Source organism: Rhinatrema bivittatum, chromosome 1, assembly GCF_901001135.1.
Source record: "Rhinatrema bivittatum chromosome 1, aRhiBiv1.1, whole genome shotgun sequence".
Taxonomy (NCBI): domain Eukaryota; kingdom Metazoa; phylum Chordata; class Amphibia; order Gymnophiona; family Rhinatrematidae; genus Rhinatrema; species Rhinatrema bivittatum.
The window spans coordinates 509,110,920-509,124,870 of NC_042615.1; the positions used below are offsets into that span (position 1 = coordinate 509,110,920).

The following is a 13,951-nucleotide window of genomic DNA, read 5'->3' on the forward strand; positions in this document are numbered from 1 at the left end:
CTGAAGAGTGCCTGTGTTCGGCATGTGGTATGTTTCTGGTTGACGTGTACTTAATGCAATAAAAATTGTTAAAACATAAAGGTTCCAAGATTTCGTATGGAGACCTTGCGGTCGGTAATTGCAGCGGTACGCAATCGAGTTCCTGGCTTCTTTGGACTTGATGGAGGCATACCTGCACATTCCTATTCAGGATCACCAGTGTTTTCTGAAATTTATGGTGCTGGGTCAGCATTTCTAGTTTCAGGCTCTTCCTTTTGGGCTGATCATGGTGCCACGCACCTTCACCAAGGTTATGGGTGGTAGTGGCGGCAGCCCTACAGTGCAAGGGGGTGCTGGTACACTCTCTTAACTCAATGATTGGCTCATCAGGGCAAAGTCGGAAGCCGGGTGTCGTTCCGCAGTGCAAAAGGTTATTCGTCATCTGGAATCTCTGGGCTGGGTGGTGAATCTGGCAACGAGCCACCTGAACCAGTCTCAGACTCTCGACTATCTGGGAGCTCTGCTCGATACGAGGCAGGGCAAGGTCTTCCTCATGGAGGAGAGAATATGTAAGTTACAGAAGCAAATTCGGCACTTATTAGCATTGAGAGTAGCCCGAGCCTGGGATCTTTTGCAGGTTCTAGGGTCGATGGTTTCCACGCTGGAGTTGGTACCATGGGCCTCTGCGCATATCAAGCTGCTTCAGAGGGCTCTGTTGGCGAAGTAGAATCAGTTATCGGAGGCCTTTCATTAGCCTGTGTCTCTCGATGCTCTGCTCTGGCATGGGACAGTCTGTCTTGGTGGCTGCAGATGTCCAATCTAGCATATGGTGTTGTTCTGGAGGGCCTGGATTGGGTAATTCTTACTACCGATGCCAGTCTCTCAGGATGGGGGGCAGTATGCCAGCGACAATCAGCCCGGGGCACTTGGTCGTCTGAAGAAGTAAGTCTTGTGGTCTATCAATCATTTAGAGAATAGAGCAGTGCAGTTGGCGTTACATGCCTTTCTACCTTTTGGTTCAAGGCTGCTCGGTGAGAGTTTTGTCGGACCATAGCATATATCAGTCATAAGAATATGAGATTCTGGGTCAGACCAAGGGTCCATCAAGCCCAGCATCCTGTTTCCAACAGTGGCCAATCCAGGCTATAAGAACCTGGCAAGTACCCAAAAACTGTCTATCCCATGCTAGTAATAGCAGTGGCTATTTTCTAAGTCAGCTTGATTAACAGCAGGTAATGGACATCTCCTCCAAGAACTTATCCAAACCTTTTTTAAACCCAGCTACACTAACTGCACTAACCACATACCCTGGCAACAAATTCCAGAGTTTAATTGTGCGTTGAGTGAAAAAGAACCTTCTCTGATTAGTTATAAACGTGGTATATGCTAACTTCATGGAGTGCCCCCTAGTCCTTCTATTATCTGAAAGAGTAAATAACCGATTAGATTTACCCATTCTAGACCTCTCAGGATTTAAACAGCTCTACCATATCCCTCCTCAGCCACCTCTTCTCCAAGCTGAACAGTCCTAACCTCTCTAGTCTTTCCTCATAGGGGAGCTGTCCCATCCCCTTCTCCATTGCAACTATATCTTTTTTGAGATGCGGCGACCACAATTGTGCACAGTATTCAAGGTGCGGTATCACTATGGAGAGATACAGAGGCATTATGACGTTTTCTGTTTTATTCACCATTCCCTTCTTAATAATTCCTAACATTCTGTTTGCTTTTTTGATTGCCGCAGCACACTGAACCGACAATTTCAATGTATTATCCACTATGACACCTAGATCTATTTCCTGGGTGGTAGCTCCTAATATGGAACCTAACATCGTGTAACTATAGCATCACCTTGCACTTCTCTGCATTAAATTTCATCTGCCATTCGGATGCCTAATTTTCCAGTCTCACAAGGTCCTCATGCAATTTATCACAATCCGCATGTGATTTAACTACTCTGAATAATTTTGTATCATCTGCAAATTTGATTACCTCACTCATATTCCTTCCCAGATCATTTATAAATATATTGAAAAGCACGGGTCCCAGGACAGATCCCTGAGACACTCCATTGCCCACCCCCCTCCACTCAGAAAATTGTCCATTTAATCCTACTTACTGTTTCCTGTCTTTAATCCAGTTTGTAATTCACGAAAGGACATGGCCACCTATCCCATGACTTTTTACTTTTCCTAGAAGCCTCTCATGAGGAACTTTGTCAAACCCCTTCTGAAAATCCAAATATACTACATCTACCGGTTCACCTTTATCTACATGTTTATTAACTCCTTCAAAAAAGTGAAGCAGATTTGTGAGGCAAGACTTGCCTTGGGTAAAGCCATGCTGACTTTGTTCCATTAAACCATATCTTTCTATATGTTCTGTGATTTTGATGTTTAGAACACTTTCCACTATTTTTCCTGGCACTGAAGTCAGGCTAACTGGTCTGTAGTTTCCCGGATCGCCCCTGGAGCCCTTTTTAAATATTGGGATTACATTTGCTATCCTCCAGTCTTCAGGTACAATGGATGTTTTTAATGATGGGTTACAAATTTTTACTAATAGGTCTGAAATTTCATTTTTTAGTTCCTTCAGAACTCTGGGGTGTATACCATCCGGTCCAGGTGATTTACTACTCTTCAGTTTGTCAATCAGGTCTGCCACATCTTCTAGGTTCACCGTGATTTGATTCAGTCCCTCTGAATCATTACCCATGAAAACCTTCTCCATTACGGGTACCTCACCAACATCCTCTTCAGTAAACACCGAAGCAAAGAAATCATTTAATCTTTCTGCGATGGCCTTATCTTCTGTAAGTGCCCCTTTAACCCCTCGATCATCTAATGGTCCAACTGACTCCCTCACAGGCTTTCTGCTTCGGATATATTTTAAAAAGTTTTTACTGTGAGTTTTTGCCTCTACAGCCAACTTCTTTTCAAATTCTCTCTTAGCCTGTCTTATCAATGTCTTACATTTAACTTGCCAACGTTTATGCTTTATCCTATTTTCTTCTGTTGGATCCTTCTTCCAACTTTTGAATGAAGATCTTTTGGCTAAAATAGCTTCTTTCACCTCCCCTTTTAACCATGCCGGTAGTCGTTTTGCCTTCTTTCCACCTTTCTTAATGTGTGGAATACATCTGGACTGTGCTTCTAGAATGGTATTTTTTAACAATGACCACGCCACTAGGACATTTTTTACTTTTGTAGCTGCTCCTTTCAGTTTTTTTCTAACAATTTTTCTCATTTTATCAAAGTTTCCTTTTTGAAAGTTTAGCACGAGAGCCTTGGATTTGCATACTGTTCCTCTTCCAGTCATTAAATCAAATTTGATCATATTATGATCACTATTGCCAAGCGGCCCCACCACCGTTACCTCTCTCACCAAGTCCTGTGCTCCACTGAGAATTAGATCTGAAATTGCTCCCTCTCTCGTCTGTTCCTGAACCAATTGCTCCATAAAGCTATCATTTATTCCATCCAGGAACGTTATCTCTCTAGCGTGTCCTGATGATACAATTACCCAGTCAATATTGGGGTAATTGAAGTCTAAACACCACACGGGCTGGATCTGCACTTTCAATCCAAAGTCCAAAAACACAACAAGTGCAGAAGTCTTTATCAGATCCGAAGTTTATTAAACATTCAGACACAGTTCATATGGCAACTCCACTGTAAATTTTTACGTATAATTCTGAGCACAGGTAGGGGGTCCCCCGACACGGACCCCGTGTTTCGCCCACTGGCTGCGTCGGGAGGGACAACACCATGAAATCACGAATCTTCAATAATTTTGACCACAAAAACACTCCCTGTTAACTTGTGGTCAAAATTATTGAAGATTCGTGATTTCATGGTGTTGTCCCCCCCGACGCAGCCAGTGGGCGAAACACGGGGTCCGTGTCGGGGGACCCCTACCTGTGCTCAGAATTATACGTAAAAATTTACAGTGGAGTTGCCATATGAACTGTGTCTGAATGTTTAATAAACTTCGGATCTGATAAAGACTTGTTGTTGTGTTTTTGGTAATTGAAGTCTCCCATTATTACTGCACTACCAATTTGGTTAGCTTCCCTAATTTCTCTTAGCATTTCACTGTCTGTCTCACCATCTTGACCAGGTGGACGGTAGTATACTCCTATCACTATAGTCTTCCCCGACATATAAGGGATTTCTACCCATAAAGATTCAATTTTGTATTTAGTCTCATGCAGGATGTTTTTTCCTGTTGGACTCTATGCCATCCTGTATATAGCGCCACACCTCCTCCCGGGTGCTTCTCTGTCATTGCGATATAATTTGTACCCCGTTATAGCACTGTCCCATTGGTTATCCTCTTTCCACCATGTCTCTGAGATGCCAATTAAGTCTGTCATCATTCACTGCTATACATTCTAATTCTCCCATCTTACTTCTTAGACTTCTGGCATTAGCATACAAACATTTCAAAGTTTGTGTTTTGTTTGTATTTTCATTCTGCTTTTTAATTGATAGGGATAAGTTAGAATTTTTTAGCTCAGGTGAGTTTTTAGTTACAGGCACTTGGACTATTTTTCTAATTATTGGAACCTCACTGTCGGGATGCCCTAATTCTAATGCATCATTAGTATCCTGGAACCCTGGAATCCAACCCTTCTCCCATCATTGAACTCATAACGAAGCACATCAACGCTGGCAAACCAGCTGTGATATTGGGAGAATTCAACTTGCAAGTGGACGCTTCCCCACTATCTCATAACTGTGAAACTCTTCTTTCCTCGCTCAGCTACCTAGGCTTCTCTCAAATCATCAATAGCCCTACCCACATAGCAGGTCACACCTTAGATCTCATTTTCATCAACGATGGCATCTCACTCTCCTCCAAGCCCATCTGTTCACCAGTCCCATGGTCAGACCACAGGGTCATCTCCACTGCGCTTGAGATTAAGGATCACCCTCCCCAATCCTTTCCTAAAACCACAATACAATTCAGAAAACCCTGTTCCTCTGACCACCTCAACAGCTACCTCACCAAGGAACTATCACATCTCGACCTTTCAAACGCAGACATAGCCATCACATCCTGGATTAATGTTACCACAAACGTTGCTGATCAAACCTGCCCCTCGTCCACCAAAGTCCTAAACCCCTCATCTCTTAACAGAAAACCTTGGTTCACCTCAGATCTTAAGGCCCTTAAACAAGACCTCAGAAAGAAAGAACACAATTGGCGCAAAAATCTGTCTACTGCCTCTTTAACTGCCTACAAATCTCTACTCAACGCTTATAGGATCGCCATCCTCAGAACTAAAAAAGACTTCTTAGCTAAGAAAATCTACCATTTTATCTTCGACTCGAAAGCCCTATTCGCATATGTCTCGGCGCTCACCAAACCATCACCCCCCACCATTCCGGACGATTCAGCGCTCAACAAAGCCACAGAACTGTCAATATACTTTGAGAGAAAAATCTCCAACCTTACCGTCTCACTCTCCACTCCCCCGGCAACGCCCCCGCCCAGTGCCCCCCCCCACCTCGTTTCAATATAACTCAACACTCAAAGCTTTCGAACCAACATCGTCGCTGGAGATTTGAAAGTATCCTCAAAAAAATGAAACCAGCCTCGCACCCTCTAGACCCAATACCGACCAACCTTCTCTTTAACATCCCAAACACCATTTCAAAGCCAATTTCTGACATCATCAACCTCTCCTTAACTCAAGGACTTGTACCAGACCAACTAAAGCTCGCCATTCTAAAACCCAACTTGTCTCCTACGGACCCAGCCAACTTCCACCCAATAGCTAACCTTCCCATGATTGCTAAAATCATGGAAAAAATTGTTAAACAGCTATCGGAATACCTGGAAGAACATAACATTCTCTCCCCCTCTCAATATGGATTTCGTAAGAAACTCAGCACAGAGACTCTCCTTTTATCCCTTGCAGATACTATCCTTATAAACATGGAAAAAGGACAAACTTACCTTCTTGCGCTACTCGATCTTTCTGCTGCGTTTGACACTGTGAACCATGCGATTCCCTTAGAAAGATTAATAGACATAGGCATCAAGGGAACTGCTCTAAGTTGGTTCAGATCATTCTTGTCTAACAGGTGCTTCAAAGTCAGGGTTAACACGAAAGAATTCCCCCCCCCCCCCCCCCCCGTCCGTTCTAACCTGGGTGTCCCCCAAGGATCCTCTCTTTCACCCACACTCTTCAACATCCACCTGTTACCACTCTGCCACCTACTTACAATGCTTAAACTATCCCACTTTCTGTACGCGGATGACGTCCAAATACTCATCCTGATCACAGAATCTATTCAAAAAACCATTAACCACTGGAACAACTGCCTTCAAGCAATTAACCACCTTCTTTCCACCCTTAACCTGGTCTTGAACACCAATAAGACTGAGATTCTAATCATTTCACAAGATGGTCTCGCAACTCAGCCGATCTTGCCATCCTCCTCCCACTCAGCGAATGCTTCTTTCAATAACGCTCCATTTGTGAGAGACTTAGGTGTAATCTTGGATAAACAGCTTAACCTAAAGAATTTTGTGAACACCACTACAAAAGGACTGCTTCTTCAAACTGCAAGTCCTAAGAAACCTAAAACCACTGCTTCACTTCCAGGACTTCAGATTAGTCCTGCAATCCATAATCATGTCGAAATTGGACTATTGTAACTCCCTTCTTCTCGGTCTCCCAGCCAACTCCATAAAGCCCCTTCATATGGTTCAGAACTCTGTGGCTAGGATCTTTACCAATACCAAAAAAAGGGAACATATCACCCCCACCCTTCAGAGCCTCCACTGGCTACCTATCAAATACAGGATACTCTTCAAAGTCCTCACGATCATTCATAAAGTTAAAAATAATCTCACATCTCTCCACATATCTACTCAACTAAGACCTCATACTTCCTCTAGACCTATCAGGAGTGCCTATAGGGACACCTTGTATGCCCCTCAAGTGAAAACTTTCCTCCGAAAACGCGCCATATCGACAGCAGGACCCCATCATTGGAATGCATTGCCCCCGGACCTCAGACAAGAAACTTGCCCATCTGCTTTCAAAAAGAAACTTAAAACATGGCTATTCAGCCAAGCCTTCCCGGTCACGTAATCTTTCTCACTTGCAACCCCTCTCTCTCAAGTAAACTTTCCATGCGGTCACCATAGTCCAGTTTATTATCTCCGTTGTTTTATCCAGTTCTCATCTCATCCATTCTGAGATGATTTGTATTGAATTATTTCATAAGGTTTATGATATGTTAATATTCCACCTCTGTTCTTTGTATCGCCCAGAGCGAACGTTGTTGTTACATTGTAAACCGTTGTGTGATGTATATTTTACAGGAACATCGGTATAGAAAAGCAAATAAATAAATAAAATAAATAAATCCTTTGAAGATACCTCTCTCCGAACTATGCGCTACTGAGCGACTGTTGGCTTTCCCCTTTGTTCTAGTTTAAAAGCTGCTCTATCTCTTTTTTTAAAGGTTAGTGCCAGCAATCTGGTTGCACCCTGGTTAAGGTGGAGCCCATCCCTTCGGAAGAGACTCCCCCCTTCCCCAAAAGGTTCCCCAGTTCCTAAATCCTATCTAGGTGACGCGTGAGGTCCGCCACCTTCGCACCAGGTAGGCATGTTACCAGGCGATCTCACGCCCACCAGCCACCCAGCTATCTACATTCCTAATAATCGAATCACCAACTATGACAGCCAACCTAACTCTTCCCTCCTGGGCAGTAGGCCTTGGGGAGATATCCTCAGTGCGAAAGGACAATGCATCACCTGGAGAGCAGGTCCTTGCTACAGGATCCTTTCCTGCTGCACCTGATGATGCTCTCCCATCATGAGACCACCTTCCTCCAACGCAGCACCAGGGCTGCCAGTCTGAAGTTGGGACTTGACTACTATGTCCCTGAAGGTCTCATCTATATACCTCTCTGTCTGCCTCAGCTCCTCCAGGTCTGCCACTCTATGCTCCAGAGATCAGACTCGTTCTCTGAGAGCCAGGAGCTCTTTGCATCACATGCACATGTACAACTTCTCACCATTGGGTAAAAAATCATACATGTGACACTCTATGCAAAAGACTGGGAAGTCCCCCTCTTGCTGCTGGACTGCTGCCTTCATCTCAATTTTGATCAGTTCCTAGTTAAATTTTAGGTTGCTATGGGAGTAGGAATGTGTCTAACGTCCTTTAAATGTATTAGTGAATTCACCATGTATGTGGTAGTGGCCTACCGGGGTCTGATCGAATTCTCAAAGTTTTTGTTGATGGGTTTTTTTTAATTTTGTTTGTTTTTGTGAAAGTGGCACCTGCCTATAAATTAATGGATGTGGGAGGGTTGGGAAATACAGTCTAACTTCAGTTAGTCAGCCAGAGAGACTCCCTGCTCTCTTGATTAACAAATGTTGGTACCTATTCAAACCCAATCACACTACCTCAACACCTTTCCAAGGTGAGTAACTGAGCTGAACTATTCAACCTTTTTACTTAGGTATACACTGCTCCTAGCTTATTTCTAGCTTCTGGCTACTTTTTGTGGGGGGGGGGGGGGGGGGTTTCAATACACTCAGTTTGTATTTAAATACAAACACTCAGTTCTTAAAGTCTGCAGAACACTCAGTTCTGCAGTCTTTTAAAAATAAAAACACTACCTACTACTTACTAGCTACTTTATTGACTATTTAAAAATACAAACAGTCTAACTTGTTTTCAGCCACCAGCAAGGTGATCCTCTCCTCTCAGACTCTGGTGCATCTTGCGAACGGTTCCTTCCTTTCTCCCAAAGGTGGTTTCCTCCTTTCATTTAAATCAATCGGTGGAGCTCCCGTCAGACTTGGACCGGTCTGATCCTCTTTCTAAGGACTTAAGGAAGTTGGATGTTCTCAGGACTTTGATGCGTTATCTGGAAGTTACCAACAGTTTTTGTGTCTTGGATCATCTCTTTGTGCTCTGGAGAGGTCCCAAAAGGGGCAATATGGCATCTAAAATGACGATCGCCCGATGGTTGAAAGAGGCTATAAATTCTGCATATTTGCTACGTGGCAAGCCCTTACCAGTGGGTCTCCGAGCACATTCTACTCGTTCGCAGGTGTCGTCGTGGGCAGAATGCCAACAGGTTTCACCGCAGGAGATTTGTAGAGCGGTTACATGGAAATCCTTACATACTTTTACCAGGCATTACTGGCTGGATGTCCAGGCCCCGGGTGCGGAAGGATTTGGAGAAGGTGTGCTTAGAGCAGGCCTCTCTGGATCCCATCCCAGGTAAGAGAAGCTCTGGTACATCCCAGGAGTCTGGACTGATCCGGGTATGTTCAGGGAAAGGAAAATTGGTTCTTACAGGGCATGTTCATCCAGATAAGAAAGGAAAATAGAGAAATTACTTACCTGATAATTTTGTTTTCCTTAGTGTAGGCAGATGGAAAACTAGTGGTTACTAGTTCTTACCTGCTAAGTTTTGTTCCTGTAGTACCATGGATCAGTCCAGACTCCTGGGTTTTGCCTCCCCTCCAGCAGATGGAGACAGAGAAGTTTTGAAGGACTCTGCCATATATATCAAGGTGCCACATACAGTCCGTCAGTATTACTCAATAACAAAGCAGAATGGTACCAAAACCAAACTAACAATATACAGTAACTGAACCTTAACCGGATCACTCACCCCAACATGGAAAACAAGATTGATCTGCAGACCAGAAATAAACTAATGCTGAAACGAGCAGACTCTCCATTACCTCTACGCTAGGGTGGGACTCTGGACTGATCCATGGTACTACAGAAACGAAAATTAGCAGGTAAGAACCAGTAACACTAGTTTTCCATCTGCCTACACTAAGGAAAACAAAATTATCAGGTAAGTAATTTCTCTATTTTCCTTTCTTATCTGGATGAACATGCCCAGTTAACTCAAAAGTGTTTTCCAACTAAATGGTAATCAGTCTAAATGGCTTTTTAATATGGACCTCCTTGTGTTTGACAATCGGCTGGGTTAATGTGTGCCTTTGCAGTTAGGTGCTCTGTTGAAAATGTTCCCCTTAAAGTAGAAAATGATGTGCTTTTGGTGCTCTGTTCCTGCTGAGAATCAATATTCTCAAAGCTGTGTCACTGGAGTGTGAGTGTGAAGGACTGGCTAGGGTAACATCTTTTTGTGTTTTTTGTTCTTCCTGTCTTTTCTCTCTAGTTTCAGCCCAACTTGGTCTTGGTAGCAGCCGGGTTTGACTCTGTGGTGGGAGACCCCAAGGTAAGAAATAAATGCACAGCTCCACACTCTGTAGTCTCCCTGTTCCAGGACTGGTTCTGTACCTCTGAGAAAGTAGATGCTTGCTGAGAGACCTTTAGCAAGTTCCCAAGCTCAGACCTAGGGACCATATTTACTAAGCTATGTTAAAATCATCCAGTAACCTGCATTAATGGCTGTTTTTAATGCAGTCATTAACTATGATTTTACTAACGGGCATAAGCCTTTAGTAAATTCTGCATTTTAAAACTGGATTTGTCATTGTAATGCTCGTGCATTGCTGCACTACTAATGCAAGGCCTGATATGGCCCATGGTGTCAGCAGGCCTGATGAGGGCCCCATCCCTCTGACACCAGAAATTGATTGTAAGGGGGGGGGTTGTTTTGTTTTTTTGCATTGCATTGTTTTAACAATTGTAGTATATATTCACTTTGTATGTCGCATTGGTCTGTAGAAATAAGCAATTTATTAATGTAATGAATAAAAACAAATCCTCCACCCCTCCCTTGGGCTAGTTCCCAGCCAGAAAACTCCAGGCATCAATTCATGCCCTTCCACACCTCTAATATCTTGGTCAAGGAGCTCTGGGACCCTGATGTCTATCCCATCAGATGTCTTTGAAACATAAATTGGGGGCAGGAGGAAATGCTTCTCCCTGCTGGTGCTAGGATCCAAAGTGATGCTCAGTGCCCTCATGCACATCTTTCCCTATACGTACCCAGATCAGTCCAGACTCCTGGGTTTTGCCTCCCCTCCAGCAGATGGAGACAGAGAAGTTTTAACGGACTCTGTCCTATACCCCTGAGGTGCCACTTAGAGTCTGTCAGTATTTCTCTGTCCTCCAGCAGATGGTGGAGGTGCAAAACCTTTAGTCTGGGTTTGGTGTTAGGTTTTTAGTTTGGTATTTGTTCCTTCGGGAATCTTAAAAAAAAACAAACCAAAAAACCAGAAGATATCTCTTTAAGCCTCCCAAGGGGTTGCTAGGTCCTGGTAGGACAGTCCCCCCTGGTAACAGAGGCTCTGGAGCAAAGGGTTGGGAGCCCTGTAACTGCCCACAGCTGAGGGTGATACCTGGGAGCCCGGTTCACTCACCCTCTGAAGATCTGCACACAGGAAAAAACAATGCTGAGGTGACTTATTTAATTTCTGAGCCGGCCTAGCGGTCTCTTTCAGCCCTCCTTCCTTCCGATGCTGTTTTTGTCGTCCTTTTCAGTTCCTACGAGCTCCCGGGGGTTTGTCTTGGTCACGCTGGTTGTTTTTTTGGGCCCCGCTCCTAATTTAGCTCAGGGATCATGCCGCATGGTGCGGTCTGCGGGCTGGAGTTTGTACTGGGTGCTTGTCGGGAGGGGAAGGCTCTTCGGGGAAGCCGATTCTGGCGAAATCGCATCGCAGCAGCTCTAGAGCACACAGGGACCTTGGGAGGGTAGAATTGCTGTGGCAGCCTCAGGACCCTTTTCTCCTCAGCGTAGGTGCTGAAGCCTTACTGCGAACGTTCAGGGAGTAGGAGAAGGCTGCCCTGGGGGAGGGGAGCTCCCCGCCACATCTTTCGCCGTGTCCGGCTGCCCCGGGGGGGCGACTTGCAAGCAGCTCAGATCTCTTCCTCAGAGGAGGAACAGGGGAAAGACTCAGATGAGTCTTCCTCATTCTCCAATTTTGTTTTGTTGTTGCATAAAGCCTTCAAAGCACAGAAAGCAGCAAAGAGCCAGGGTACTAAGGTACCCCGTGAGGTCCCGGCATTCCTGGGGGCTAGGACAGGAGCCTCATCACTCCATAAGCGTACCGAGTCACACAGTGGCATAGAAGCCCCCAAGGCCAAACGCCCTTTCCGGTCCAGTGGACAGTTCAGATACGGACGGTGCGGATGAAGGGGAGTCTCCTCCACAAGCCCCTGGTGAGGGACCGGATGCAGATCAGGATCACCAGCTCCAGCCGGCCAAACCAGTGGGCGCGCCTCTAGTGGAGGGCGATGATCCCAAAGTGGTCTGCCTCTTCAAAAGGGATGAACTAGGTCCACTTATCCTGGCCATTCAGGAGGAGCTGGGCATTGAGGTTCCTCCAGAGGACTCACGATTTGGGGCTATGGATCCGGTGATGGTGGGGCTCAGGGGTCCAGCTCTATCCTTTCCGTTTCATATGTCTGTTACGGATCTTTTGTTTTAAGGAGTAGGACACTCCGGACTTTGGTTTAAAGGTAAGTCGGGCTATGGACAAGTTATACCCACTTTCGGAGGAAGCGCTGGACCTCCTTAAAATCCCTAAGGTGGACGCTGCGGTCTCGGCAGTGACCAAGAAAACCACCATCCCTGTAACAGGAGCCACTGCCCTGAAGGATTTGCAGGATCGCAAATTGGAGTTGCAACTTAAAGATTTTTGAGGTTTCCGCCCTAGGAGTCTGGGCTGCTGTGTGCAGCAGTTTCGTGCTACGAGCCAGTCTCCGCTGGGTGCAGGATTTGCAAGCAACAGCATCCCTTTCTGAGAGTAAGGCGGTGCAAGTGGGGCGCCTGGAGGCAGCGGTAGCTTACAGTGCTGACGCGCTTTATGATCTGTTATGGACTTTCTAGAAGAATTATGATTTTGGCCATGTCTGCCCGCAGGCTTCTCTGGCTTAGACACTGGGCTGCAGATGTTTCGTCTAAGGCTCAACTGGGTTCCTTACCCTTCAAGGGTAAGCTGCTTTTCAGGCAACAGTTGGAGGACATGACAAAATCTCTGGGGGAGAATAAAGTCCATAGGTTGCCGGAGGATAGACCCAGGGTGAGAGGATTCTTTCCTCAACAGGCGAGATTTCGGGGAAATCACCGGTTTCGCTCTTCACGGTCTGCCAGTTCGTCCTTTCGACAGGGTCCCGGCCGCCAGTCTTCTTGGAATCAGTCCTTTCGAGGGCGCTGGCCTGCCAGAGATAGAGCCCCACAATCTCCTGGGGGTCTCAAGTCAGCGCAATGAAGTGAGGCCGGTCCACTCTTCTGTCCCAAGAATAGGGGGGAGGTTATCCCTTTTTCTAGAAGAGTGGACCAACTTAACCTCAGATCAGTGGGTCCTCAGTATAGTAGAACACAGTTACTCGTTAGATTTTGCTCAGCTGATCCATGAGCGGTACATGGTTTCCTCAGGCGGGTACCACCAAAAACGCCAGGCGGTACAGGACCTAGGTGCCATAGTTCCAGTACCCGCAGGAGAGCTCAGGCGAGGGCGCTACTCCATCTACTTCATGGTGCTCAAGGAGGGCACCTTCTGTCCCATCCTAGACTTAAAGAGAGTCAATCGGACTCTAAAGGTGCCTCGTTTTCGGGTGGAAACTCTTCGCTTGGTGATAGCTTCTGTACACAGAGGGGAATTTCTAGTGTCTCTGGATCTGACAGAAGCTTCCTTGCACCTTCATGTACGCCTGGATCATCAGAAATATTTGCAGTTTGCAATCCTGGGGCATCATTTTCAATTTTGCGCTCTACCGTTCAGTCTGGCGACTGCGCCCAGAGTCTTCACCAAGGTGATAGTGGTTGTGGCAGTGGCCCTGCAAAAGGAGGGGATTCTGGTACACCCCTACCTGAATGATTGGCTGATTCGGGCGAAGTCAGAACACCTTTGCAGAATAGCATTTCAGAGGGTGCTACAGATGTTGAGCTTGTTGGGTTGGGTGGTCAACCCCGACAAGAGTCACCTGGTTCCCTACCAGTCCTTGGAGTTTTTAGGTGCTCTGTTTCACAAGATCTTGGGAAAGGTTTTTCTTACAGAGGAAAG

General features: G+C 45.6%; 1 protein-coding gene across 9 annotated transcripts in view; it reads left to right on the plus strand.

Moving 5' to 3' along the window:
• Positions 1–13,951, plus strand: part of HDAC6 (histone deacetylase 6) — a 172,015-nt gene that overhangs the window by 62,547 nt on the left and 95,517 nt on the right. For all 9 annotated transcript variants that reach the window (XM_029611444.1, XM_029611455.1, XM_029611433.1 and 6 more), the window contains one exon: positions 10,156–10,215. In XM_029611444.1, coding sequence (XP_029467304.1) covers positions 10,156–10,215 — 60 coding nt within the window. The remainder of the gene's footprint in view (positions 1–10,155; positions 10,216–13,951) is intronic.